At 42.4% G+C, this 13,782-nt stretch overlaps 1 protein-coding gene across 2 annotated transcripts in view; it reads left to right on the top strand.

Moving 5' to 3' along the window:
- Positions 1–13,782, top strand: part of LOC112156467 (protein mono-ADP-ribosyltransferase PARP14-like) — a 32,084-nt gene that overhangs the window by 11,776 nt on the left and 6,526 nt on the right. Inside the window, exons 1-3 of one of the 2 annotated variants that reach the window (XM_024288765.2) lie at positions 4,211–5,863; positions 9,475–10,952; positions 11,036–11,272. The exons of the other annotated variant lie outside the window; for it this stretch is intronic. Coding sequence (XP_024144533.2) covers positions 9,825–10,952; positions 11,036–11,272 — 1,365 coding nt within the window. The 5' untranslated portion in view covers positions 4,211–5,863; positions 9,475–9,824. Of the gene's footprint in view, positions 1–4,210; positions 5,864–9,474; positions 10,953–11,035; positions 11,273–13,782 lie in introns of those variants that run through there. 2 annotated transcript variants of the gene reach the window in all.

The raw sequence follows: 13,782 nt of genomic DNA, 5'->3' as shown, positions 1-13,782 counted from the left end.
AGTGAATGTGTGTGTGATTGAGGCCCTGCGACAGACTGGAGACCTGTCCAGGGTGTACCCCGCCTTCGCCCTTCAGTAGCTGGGATAGTCTCCCGCGACCCTGAAAGGGAAGAAGCGGTCAAGAAGATGGATGGATGGATGGTGCATTATCTATCCTGTATTTTTCATATCTGATTCTTTTTCATAAATTATCTAAAAAAAAAGTTTAAAATGAAATGAAATGCTTTTGTCCAATCAATACAAACAATTTTATGTCATCAAGCTCTAATAAAATGTTCATTCAAAAATGTCACCACAGTTTGTGGACAAAAATTTGACATATTTTCTAGGGCTTAGTGTGTTGACCTTATGTAACCACTACCCCCTAGTGGTCAGTTAAAGAGTTCCATCCATCCATTTTCTTGACCGCTTCTTCCCTTTCGGGGTCGCGGGGGTGCCGGAGCCTATCCCGGCTACTGAAGGGCGAAGGCGGGGTACACCCTGGACAGGTCGCCAGTCTGTCTCAGGGCCTCAATCACACACCCACCCACTCACACATCCACACCTAGGGACAATTTAGGGTCACCAATTAACCTATGAAGCATGTTTTTGGACGGTGGGAGGAAGCCGGAGTCCCCGGTGAAAACCCACGCATGCACGGGGAGAACATGCAAACTCCACACAGAAGGGTCCCAGCCGGGATTCGAACCGGGGCCTCCTCGCTGTGAGGCGAGAGCGCTAACCACTTGCGCCACCGTGCAGCCCCAGTTAAAGAGTTGTGTGTCTTAAGTTTCGTTTTTGTTAAGTTTCACTTTCATCAGACGCAGCGATTTATATTACTGGTTGAACACGCGAAGGTCCAATGTGTGCATTGGAAATAGTTTTCTCCTCACGTGTAAGCCTGTAAGTAGATTTGTCTGTAAGTACAAATGTGCAATCTTGGTTTAAATGGATGTTGTTGTTTATTAATATTTCTGGAGAAGACATTTATTGTTAAACTGTTTGGGTAAAAATGGTGGTGTGTTCATTGTTGCTATTTTGTGTACAGAACGACTGCAGAAAAGTATAAGCTAATTTTAGAGCTAAATTACTACTTATTTTTTATGAAAGCTGTAAATCTTTATTTAGTCATTGTAATTTAAGTTATTGATTGTATAAGAAACTCATATATTGTTGGCATTGTATTTTTCAGTTTTACAAAAAAGAAAGGGGGAAAAAAGAAAAAGAACAGAAACATGGAAATTACCAGTAAAAGTACATCTTTTCAAACACACTTTTTTCTTGGACTTCTTTTTTGTACGCTATCTGTTTAGCCTTGCTCAGAAACGCAATCGTGAGGACAGAAAAGTAAAAAGACATTTACTCAGCGGGCTAAGACATCTGGAACACGATATTACCAGCACGCTTTCGGCAGACCTCTGTGAAGCAGCGCAAAAGCGACAACGCATGATGGAGCAACATGAACAGTCTCAGGTTCATTATGTTACCAGGTCCGAAGTAGCAGGCTCCAGATCATCATCAAGATCAACCAAGTCGTCTGCCAGTGCAGCAGCAACCAAAGCAAGGGCAAAAGCTGAGGCAGCTCGCATACAAGTCAGCTACGCCGAAAAAGAAGCAACTGTCATGAAGGAAAAGGCTCGATTGGAAGCAGACCAGCAAAGGATGTTGGCTGAATCAGCACAATGCAAAGCAGAACTAGAGGCCAGTCTCTACATTCTACAAAAGGAAAGGAGTGCTACAGCAGCTTCGGCTGAAGCTGCAGTTTATGAAGCCGCAGCACAAATGGAGGATCCCCTCAACGATCTGGATCACATTTCGCTTGAGGACCGTGTACAACGTACTAGTGAGTATGTGCAGGCGCACTCATTAACAAAGCAATCTCAACAACATGCTCCAGTTCTACATCAGCCAGTTTTCGCTTCCCAAGATACAGAAAGATGTCAGACAGACATAAGTCACACAGTCTCACCCCAAAAGACAGAGAGACACTTATCAGAGCTACGCGTTAAATTGGAAAAAATACTTCAGGGATGAACTATCCAAGTGCTGATCCAAATCTATTACCGCCAGCCAGTTTCCGTGACTACCCATGTGAAGCACAACAAATAACAGATCTGACAAAATACCTCATCAAAAAAGAGATGGTGAGTTCTGGATTGTTAAAATTTGATGATCGTCCAGAGAACTATTGGGCTTGGAAAACGTCTTTCCAGGAAGTAATCAAAGAGCTAGATTTGACAGCCAGAGAGGAGCTCAACGTATTGATTAAATGGTTGGGTCCAGAGTCATCCACACATGCAATGCGGATAAGATCAGCTAATGTTCACAACCCAGCAGGTGGCGTTAACATGATCTGGCAGCGACTGGAGGATATGTATGGTGCTCCAGAAGTTATTGAACACACTCTGCTACAGAAACTGGAGAATTTCCCAAAAATCTCCAACAAAGAAAACCAACGTCTCAGAGAATTAGGAGACCTACTTTTGGAAGTAGAGTCGGCCAAGCAAGGAGGTTACTTGTCAGGTTTAGCGTATCTTGACACTGCAAGAGGAGTTAATCCTATTGTGGAAAAGCTTCCGTATGGTCTTCAGGAACGCTGGATCAGGCAAGGCTCCAAATACAAAGAAGACTACAATGTGTCTTTTCCTCCATTCAGCTTCTTTATAACTTTCATACGTACTCAGGCAAAGACAAGGAATGATCCAAGCTTCACATTATCGACCACCAGCGGGGTACAGGCAGAAAGATCTCTGAAGTATAATACTCAAAAACCAGTGTCAGTAAGAAAAACTGAAGTGTCCACTGCATCTATTTTCAAGAATGACACATCTGTAAAAAAATTGAAGAGCCAAAAAACAGATGTCCCATTCACAACAAACCACACTCTCTGGCAAAGTGTTGAGGATTCAGGAGTAAACACCTAGATAATAGGAAAGCTTACTTGAGGGAAATGGCTATCTGTTTTCAGTGCTGTGCATCTACAAAACATCTTGCTAAAGACTGTAAATCAGTGGTGAAGTGTAGGGAATGTAACAGTGACAGACACATTTCTGCATTACACCCAGGCCCAGCACCTTGGGCAGCGCAAGCTCAAGTGGAGGAGCAAGAGCACGGCGGAGAGCAAGACGGTGGATTAATTCCGGAAGTCTCCTCTAAGGGTACAGAAATCTGTGGCAGCATACCTCCACCCAGATCATGCTCTAAAATATGCCTGGTTCATGTTTACCCTGGTGATCAGCCCAGTAAAGCTCAAAGAGTGTATGCAGTGTCAGATGAGCAAAGTAACCGTTCACCGGTGAAGCCGGACTTCTTCACTCTTTTTGGCATCAACGGAGTTCCATTTCCCTACACCCTCAAAACATGTTCAGGCATTATGGAGGTGGAGGGAAGGAAAGCTAGCGGTTTTGTTGTTGCATCACTTGATGGGAAAACTCAGGTAGCACTTCCTCCTCTTCTTGAGTGCAACATGATCCTAGAAGATCGATCTGAAATTCCTACTCCAGACATTGCACATTACTTCCCACACCTTGCATCAGTTGAGGACAAAATCCCACCAGCTGGTTCCAGTGCACCTATCCTTCTGCTCTAGGGGCGGGACATCCTCAGTGTTCATAAAGTGCGTGAACAACAAAATGGTTCAAACAACATGCCATATGCACAGCGATTGGACTTAGGCTGGGTGATTGTGGGTGAGGTGTGCCTGGGGGATGCTCACCAAGCAACAAAAGTGAATGTTTTCAGAACAAATGTCCTTCAAAATGGACGTGCCTCTTTTCTTAAGCCGTGCCCTAGCATGATCAATGTCAAAGAGAAATACAGCGCTCCGTTTCTCCATCATCATGAAGGTCTACATGGTGTTCCTCAGGAAGGAGCTCCAGCTATTGTCACAGACAACCTGGGAAGCACAGTTTTCCAAAGTAATCTACATGATGACAAAGTCACCCGGTCAGTCGAAGATGGCATTTTCCTTCAAATAATGGACAGAGACGTCTATATTGATGAGGAAAATCACTGGGTGGCTCCTCTTCCTTTTCGCCTACCTCATCGTCCTCTCCCAAATAATAGAGGCCAAGCTATGAAGCGTCATACTGCTCTGCAGCACCTGCTACAGAAAAAAGCAGAAATGCGAGAACAGTTTGTGGACTTCATGCAGAAAATCTTTGAAAACGGCCAGGCAGAAGCAGCGCCACCTCTGAAGCAGGGCGAGGAAGCTTGGTACCTTCCTATTTTTGGAGTGTATCACCCGCAGAAATTGGACAAGATTCGAGTCGTCATTGACTCAAGTACGCAGTATAACAGCTTGTCCCTCAATGACACTCTCCTCAGTGGTCCAGACTTAAACAGCACACTACGGTTTCGTAGAGAGCAAGTGGCAGTCACTGTGGACCTTGAGCAAATTTTTTATTGTTTCAGAGTTAGAGAGGATCACAGGAATTATCTGAGATTCCTGTGGTTCAAGGACAACGACATCAGCAAGGAAGCCACAGAATACAGGATGAAGATGCACGTCTTCGGCAACAGCCCATCCCCAGCTGTGGCAATCTATTGTTTGAGACGTGCAGCTGAGGTTGGTGAAGAGGAACATGGCCTCGAGGCAAAGCATTTTGTCTTTCACAACTTCTATGTTGATGATGGACTTATTTCTGTGCCCAGTGAAGGAGAAGCTGTCAGCCTCTTGGAGTGTACAAGACATTTGTTAGCGGAATTAAACATCAGGCATCACAAAATAGCCTCCAATCGACACCAAGTCATGGATGCATTCCCTTCAGAGGAGAGATCAAACGATCTCAAAGACTTGGTCTTGAGTGCCAACCTGCTGCCACTGCAAAGAAGTCTTGGCTTTAGTTGGGACTTACATACAGACAGTTTCACATTTCAGGTAGCGCAGGAAACCAAGCCCTTTACCAGGAGAGGAGTTCTTTCTGTGGTAAACAGTCTGTATGACCCCCTTGGATTTGTTGCCCCGATTACAATTCAAGGAAATTATTTCAAAATAAAACACATCCTGTGTCAAATAAGTATTTCCTGCTGCAGCAGATTTACTTGAAATTAAACTCAAAGTTTGCTTCTGAACTGAAATTAGACACAAGATAAAAAAAAAATACGTAAGTATAAACCTATATCAGTCATAAACTACAGAAAATAATATATTTGTAATAATGTGAAATTATATTTTTAATGGTAATCCAACAACTTGAATAGTTCAAGTCACTGGCAGTGAAACTGAAGACAAGCTTGAAAATAAATTATTTAATCTTGTATCTGATTATAATTTTACTTTACTTTAAAGTTTACTTTAAAGTTATTTTCTATTGAGAAGGAAGTGATCTTTAAAATACCTAACATTTGTTGCCTGCTTTTAGGTGTGTTTTACCGGCTGCATACCATGGAAGGAGTAGCACAGAATCAAAAGTGAAACACAAATCTTAGTGTTGTTTAAGTCAGGGATAGTCAGGAGGGAGAAAGGCTCTGTCTTTTAGTTTTTTTTTTTTTTGTTTAATATAGCAGATGAATTTCTGCATCATTTATTTTTTGAAGCCAGATATTTAAGCAAGAGAGATAGTGGAAAGATTCACCTTTATTTTTGAAAAAAGAGGGATTCAGGAGGAGGGGAATGTGACGAGGTTCAGAAGATTGGAAACAACACTTATAGAATCTGCTTGAAGGCGAAATAAGGTAAGCAAAACTCAATGATATAAAGAGAAAAATGTTACTTTTTGTGAGATTGCAGACTTTATTGTGACCTTTTTTGTCTGAAGATCAGGAAAGGGTTTTGCAAAGGAAGTCTCACACCATCTGTCTTCCTAACGGAAACCTGCATCTGACTGTGAGCAGCAGCAGCTCTTTACAGGCTTCTGATCAGCCATCGACAAGCCACGGGCAGGTGAGCACACAAACATGTATGTTTTTTTTAAGAAAGTTGTGCTGATGCTCGACCTCCTGTGTTTTGTGAAGAGCCACTGAACTGGGCGGACTGGTTTCAGGATGCTCCAGGTTAAGTGATATTCACCTTTTGGTAAATCCCTTCAGAGGTTGCCACAGCCAATCAGCTCTCACTGATTCACACAGGTGGTTTGACAGAGATTTTTTATGTCAGTTGCCTTTCCTGATACAACCCTGTATGTCATCTAGGCTGGGGACGGCACAGGGAGACCAAGACTTAGGGCTACCTTGTTCTAGGCAGTAACCTGAAGGATCTTGCGTAAGGAAGAAGCTGGAAGCTAACTGTGCTCAATGGGAATCTAACCAATCCAGCTGTTCTCTGGTTTCAGGAAGTTAAGAAAGTGAAGTACTAAAAGTGTCCCAGTGTCACATTTTATAATGCGAAAAGGGATTTTAAACAATAAGTTATTAATAATAATTTTATAATTATTCCTTTTTCCCATTTTTCCAAACTTTTAATTTTACATTTTTTTTAAGTTTTGAAAGCATGAAAAGAAAGTGAATTCTCATTTTCTTTTTTTTTTCCTGCATTAACCATCCAAAGAAAAAAAAAAGCTATATTTGAAACTAAATAAAAAATATATAAATATTGCTTCTCTTTCACTGAACTAAAGCTAATCTATCTTGAAAGGGGCCCTAGCAAGATTTTCTTATGCCTATCAGAGTGAACTATATCTATATATAAGATTATATATTATTTTTGGACTAAAAAATGAATTATTTATGAAATATGAGTTATATTTTGTGAGTTTTTCCCTACCCTGAAGTAAAACAGCTCGATTCCCGAAGCTCCGCCTCCCGCTGCGTGTTGGCACAGTCCATTTCATGACGTCATTCTAGAGTCTGTGGCACCATGTCTGTATTTCTCCCACGAAAATAATCCAAACTTCTTCAAAGCTGGATGCACATACCATATATCTGCCTTTAGTTGGCCTGGCCATCGCTACACTCACAACACACATGCAGCTCCTTCACAGCTGTGGCAGACCGCGGGTTGGGGGGTCTTAAAGTAACGAACACCTGATTCAGCTGGAATTTATTAAAGACAGGACACAACGGGAAGATATACAGTTTTCTGCATCTAAAATGAAAGTTTTTTTTGCTGATCATCTGGATAAGGGGATAAATTGAGTGTTGTGTTAGTCTGGAGGCGGGCTGTCAGAGCAGACTCTTTCTGGAGGGAGCTGTGGGCCTCGATCTTACGTAAGCACGTTTTCACCCACTCGTTTTCGTGGGTCCCCTCCTTGAACCGCCACCTTAACGTGGTGGAGGGGTTTGAGTGCTTGAGTGATCTCAGGAGCTATGCTGTCGGGGACTTTTGCCCCTGGTAGGGTCTCCCATGGCAGACAGGTCCTGAGTGACGAGCCAGACAAAGAGCGGTTCAGAACCCCTTTATGAGTGACAACAGCAGAGATTCCGCTACGTCGCCCGGATTGGCATCCCCGGGGATCCACCCTGGAGTCAGGCCTGGAGTTGGGGCTCGGAGGCGAGCTGATCTGGTTTTTCTATCAGTAATGATCTGCTCTGTTTTAGATTTTTTTTCTGAGGTGTCTGTTTAAGTTTGTTGTGGAAGAGGTTCTAAATGGAGTTATTTTCCTGCAGACTTTAATTCTTCCTTTTATTATCAATTTCTAGAGTCTTTCTCTGTCTTTGTCTCATACTTGATTCATGACAGACCGCTCCACAACCGCACGCGCTTAGCGCACACCTGACCGTTCATGTGCATCTTGAAGGGAAAAAAGTCAGAGGGATGAAAGAGACATATTAAGAGAGAGCATGACTTGAGAAAAAAAGTCAGAAGGGAAACGGTCATGTCGACTGTTGTCACGGTAGATTGGTCAAAGTTGCGGTGAAAATTAAAAGCTGCAGGGTGCAACAAAATACGGGGTTTGAATTTGGGTTAATAGTTGTGACCACATCATCATGAAATCCTGAAGGGTCTGAATAGAAAAATATTCTCCTCCCTGCTGATACCTGTTTGAGCGTGCTGCTTTGGTGTGGGTACTACCTGCTGAGTGCACGTTCATAAACCTGCGTGTGCACACAGTCTATGTTTGGTTTGGTTTATTGTTCATGCCTTTTTTTTTTCTTTTACAAGGAAACATACATTAAACATACTTGGGCTTGAACAACTGGAACAGAGTGAAGAAAACACATTCTTATATAATCTGTTCCTTTTTTCTAAACAAAACAGAAACAAGAAAACAAGAAGACTACATTTTAACAGAGAAAACAGATCCTCAAGACTTTATATCTCTACCCCTCCCTAATCCATCTCGGTCTATGGTTTACATTTATTGTCCCGATAAATTTTCCTTCATGTATTTATCTAATATCCTATCCTTAAAGATTATTTTAAATGCAGCTATGCTAGTAGTTTCTTTCAATATTGTGTCCAGTGAGTTCCATAGTTTGTGTGTAACCACCTTGAACCGGAATTGAACAGTCAGTGGACGCACAGTGCGTGCCCGTTTTGTGCGTAGAGTTCGCGACTTGACTTAAAAACTTGCATAGCAACGCTCGCTCATGTGCGCAGAGGCCAGGATTTCTGGTGTGCGTGCGTTTCCATTGACTTTTCATTGAAAGTTTTTGCTTGACTGTGCAGCCGGTGTGTAATCACCTTCACATACACACTGGCGCACCTGCATGTCAAGGTGTCGATTCGATTTTTCAATTTTCTGCATCGAAGAACATCTTGACGAGTTTGAATCGTGTTTTTTACCAATTCTCAAAGAGTTGTTACATCCTTAGTATGTGGAGATAAAAGACGCTTTTGAATAAACTCAAATTTCAAAAATCAAAGGTCAAACAAAATGCTTCTGGTTTTTTACTTTTTTTAGCATTCATTTTAGTACATTCTCCAGTCTCTTTTGTTTTAGAAATCATTAGATTTTTAAGCAATTTCTTTTTTCTTTTAGAACTGGTTTTGATTTTCTGAAATGTAATGATTTTTTTCCCACTTTATCTACTTCTTAATAGTAGTTGTGATCTTCAAAATGTTTTTGGCTTGACTTGTTCCTCAGGGCCACTATACAAGAACCCTCTTCTTCTTCTTTACCTTTTCAGGGTTGCCACAGCACAACAGTACTCACTGTTTAGCAACAGTGATTTGGCAGAGATTTTTTTTACCACAGGTGGCCTTCCTGACACAACCTTGTATTTGGAGAGCTAGGCAGTAGCGTTAAGGGCCTTGCCTAGGGACCCGATCAGTGGATGCCCCAGGGATCGAACAGAGCCATCCCGCCACTCACAAACACAAACAGATCCAATATGGATCCTCTCTTCAAATGGAATATTTCACACATTTAATGAAGTCTAAAAATTATTTTTGAGAATAGTTGAATTGATTATTCTTTAATAACCGGAATCTAAAAAGTCATTTTGAGTCATTGGGTCAATGTTGAAATAAAGTCCAAATTCATTAAAGCTATGATTTAAGTTTTGTTTGAGTTTTTAATGACAACTTGGCATCAAACACACAACTCTGTAATGCAGACTGACATTTAAGTATGTTAAAAATAATTGAAATGACACAATCTCTTTCCTTTGCAGACATTCATCAAAGCAAACACAAAAGAGCTTGAGAAGATTTTCCAAATTGAGACCTTCCTCTTGTTTTACCTGAGAGACCGCCCTGAAGCTTTGAAGTTCTTACAAAGCAGCTCGATGCAATCCACTGTAGTCTGAGGTTAGATTTTGATACAGAGGAGGCAGTGGTGAGAGGGGATGTTGTGAAGGAATCAGGAGGAGCTTTTTGGGGCTGCACCAGGTTGACAAGATCTTCATCGATCTCATTGAGAAATATACTTCCCATCACGTGTTTGAGCCTAAACTGGTCAAGAAAGTGCAGCAGGATCTCAGCAAATTCACTGATGATATAAAAGCGTACTCTCAGACAGGTTATGTTGTGCTTGTGGCCGAAACGGAAGGAGAAGGTTTCAGTAATAGAGAAGGGGCTTACATCCACCATGGAGCTGCCAATCACGGAGAAACACCTCAAGCTGATAGAAGAAGAGTTCAGAAGAGAAATGCAAGCTGATTCTCCAGAAGTTAAAATCACCACACGTACCAACATGGTAATCTTGGAGGGCACTGAGGAGAAAGTAAAGTCAGGAGCTGCAAAGCTAGACAAGCTGGTCAAAAAGATAAAAGTAAAGAGAGTTCAGCTCTCTCCATGTTTGTCTGCCTTCATGAAAACAAGCAACGCCCTCTCCAAATATGAAGCTCGATTTCAGCAGAGGTTTAGAAGTCCTGTGTCCCTGGAAGTGGATTCTGACCTGCATCTGTCCAGTTTGTCTCCTGTATCCCTGGAGGAAGCAGAGGCAACATTGCTGAGAGACATTGTTGTGATCAGTGTTCAGTTGCAGGAGCAACCCACGGTCCCTCCAGAGCTGAGAGCAATCCTCAACAAGGCCAAGGACGAGGCCAACTCTCTGAGTCTCCAAGTGGAGGTCAGCTTCATCCCAGGTGTCAATGAAACCACCGTGCTGCTAGTTGGCTACTCACCAGAGGTCACCAAACTTAAAGAGTTTCTTCATGATTATCTGTTGAATCAAGCTCCAACTGAAGAGATGATCAAACTGCCAGATCCAGAACTTGTGGAATGCTTTGATGAAATGTTGAACAGGCTTGGAGTGAATATAACCAGTGTCACACTACAGACATCACATGTCCCATATCCATGTGTGATTCTGTCTGGTCCCGAGGGTCAAGTTAAGGACGTACATAAGACTCTCCAGCCTGTTGTAGCCGACCTAACAGTAGACTCTTTGGTCTTGAATGGGCCAGGGGCTCTGCGATACTTCCAGGGAGTTGGAAAAGTTAGCAAAGATTTGGTTGAGACTTCCCATAAGGTCATTATCAGGGAGCAGCAAGGAGTCCCAAATGTAAACGCCCAACAGCAAGACAGCATCACACACCTGAAATCACTCAGACCATCCCTGTACAGACAAAGCAAGAGCTCAGTTGGAAGTCCAGCTGTCAGGCAAATAAATCTCAGGATCAGGCTTTGCCGTCTAGAGGATGAACAGGTTTGGGATTTTTCTTTTATTTTGCTGTACATTGTCTCCAAAAGGGAACGCTTTCGTTCAAACACATTCTCATTTTGTCACAGGTGAACGTTTTTGTGGCTCCTGTTCTTAAGAATCAGCTTAACTCCAACAATATTAGTAAATCCCTGCTAAGAAAAGGGGGCAGCATTCTCCAGTCTCAGTTCGACGCAACAGCAGCAAACTGTGTCCTCCACCCTGGAGAAGTTCTTCAGGTCCCTGGACCTCCATCTCTGGGATGCTCCAAGATCTTCTTCATAGAGTGCTCGCCTTGGGATGGTGTTGGAGGACAGAGTGTTCAGGTGATTTTCAATTATAAAGAGAAAAAAACTCAAAAAATAATGTAAGACAGTGATAAAATTGAATTCTATTTACACAGTTAACACTAGGGATCCAATGTTTGCTCACAGTTTGGTACGTATTGAACAAAAAAAACAAACAAACCCTGAAATCCTACTATTCCACAGATTAAGATTTTGCAAACAAAAACAACATGATAAAGAAATCACATTTTTTTTAAGTACACAGCTTTTGGGACTTATTGCAGAGAACACTTAAATACACATTTACAGAGAGAAAGTCCTGTGGTACATGGAAAGTTGGGCGTTTTTACTAAGTCGTCTTCAATCTCTTTGTGCACTTGTTCATAAAGCACAAGTACATATATTTTTTCTGTGAAATATGGACATGCTGGTACACTATATTGTGGGTCAACTGTTTTCATTACATGACAAAACCCCTGTCAACCACTGAAAAAAAGACTGCAGAGCTTTAGCAATAAACACTCTGATGGTGTCAGATATTTTCTTGTGTTTATCTGAGGTAACACTGTAAGTCTTTTTAAATATATCTAGGATGTTCTGATTGTGTTACCTGCTTAGTTGTTTACTTTTAGAGGGTGACAGGGCTGGGTGATGACGTCAAAGGTGGGCGGTCATGTTGGACGTGATCCCCACATTGTAAGATATAGAGATGAGGCAAATCTTGCAGGTATTGTATTTCTTGTCAACCAATTTCACTCCCTGACCCTTATATTCAACAGCAAACCCTAGATGTCTTCACACTGCAGGTGTTAGTGTTGGTATCGCATTCTTAAACACGAGTCGAAAGCTGCTCACACACTGGCTGCGTCGCCGTGCACTTAGCGGCCATGAAATGAAAAGTCCACGAAAATGCATGTAGAAGTCTGACATTCTGTTCTACCCGCGTTTGCATGGACTCCCCACTGAAAGCGGCCGCTCGCTGACGCAGTGAGCGTGCACATTGCCAGCCACAGAACTGCATTCGCCCCCTCTAGCTATGACCGTCGTGGTTGTTTTTAGCATTTGGGCACCGCCTCCCGGGGGAGAGGCAAAGTAGTTTCTGACAGGGAGGGGGAGAGTAAGAGCAGACAGGCTTGGCAACGAAGACATGAATACACAGACACCCTAAAGCAGCGGTAGGGAACCCTGGTCCTCGAGAGCTATCTTCCTGCATGTTTTCCAATATACCCTGCACTGGCATGTTTTTATTGGCTGGACACACCTGAATCAGGTAATCAGTCATGAGTAGGTGTCACTGCATTTTCGGTATGCGGAAGCAAAACGGTTGCACCGCTCACCCCGCATGCGCGAACCACACGTCACTTCCGCTCTTCACCCACTATACCACAGAGTCATTTCCAAACAGTAAAACTCCTTGATCACAAGAATTTATGTTTTTCTCAACAACCGAAGAAAATTCCCGGAGAAAATAAAGTGTTTTGAAGTGGCGCTGCATCCTCTTAGCTTAGGGAGTAAACTGCCGTCATGTAAAACAGCAGAAGAAGAAAACATTTGTAGTCCGTTTGTAGTCACTGCAAGATCGTAAGGTCCTGATCCTTAACGTGTCTTTTTCCTTTCGTTTTTTCAACAATAAGTGAATGTTTTCACTATGATAAACATTTTAAGTGCTATATTAACATCCTTCGAGGTTATTATTGTTGCTACCGTCCGAAGACCGGAAAATGCTTTGGCAGAAGTGACGTTTGGTTCGCGCATGCGGGAGAGCGGTGCAACCGTTTTGCTTCCGCATACCGAAAATGCAGCGACAGTAGGGACTCAAACAATTACCTGGTTCAGGTGTGTCTAGCCAATAAGAACATGCCACTGCAGGGTATATTGGAAAACATGCAGGAAGGTGGCTCTCGAGGACCAGGGTTCTCTACCCCTGCCCTAAAGGCAGCTCGCAGTGGGACTGAATAAATAAAATGCATATTGTGAAAAATGTCATACCGAACCGTGGAATGCGTATCGAACTGTTCGGTTTTATATTGAATATTGTTGCATCCCTAGTTAACACCAACATTTAGTAAAAACAACAAGCTGGAACTGAAAAGCATTAAGAAGTACATTAGCCCACAAAATTATTCATACCCCTTGACCACAAACATAAATATATTTTTTGGGAAGTTGATGTGAAAGACCATCACAAAGGGAATACAGTTGTCAATGTTGGGGTTTGGAGTGATGGATGATCCATAAAATGATAAACCCAGGAGTGCAGACAGGTTCTCAATGAGCTAGAGGAGGGGTGTCAAACATGAGCAACAATCGGGCAGGCCGCATCTGGCCTGGCTGATAGTTTAATCCAGTCCAGTCATGAAGAAAACTAAGATTAAAATGTTGGGGAAAAAAGTAAGTTTGTAGCCCATTCCTGTGGCGACTTATAGCTATTTAAAGAAATGGCCGCAATACGCTAATCCACCACAATGGGAAGCAAAGGAAGAAAAACTTTGGCATAAAAAGAGATTTAAAGAACAATAAACAGCATTTCAGGAGAGAGTGCCTTGGAT

The sequence above is a fragment of the Oryzias melastigma genome, linkage group LG18 (assembly GCF_002922805.2).
Source record: "Oryzias melastigma strain HK-1 linkage group LG18, ASM292280v2, whole genome shotgun sequence".
Classification (NCBI taxonomy): domain Eukaryota; kingdom Metazoa; phylum Chordata; class Actinopteri; order Beloniformes; family Adrianichthyidae; genus Oryzias; species Oryzias melastigma.
Note: the sequence above shows the minus strand (reverse complement) of the source record. Positions and strands in the feature narration are given on the sequence as shown.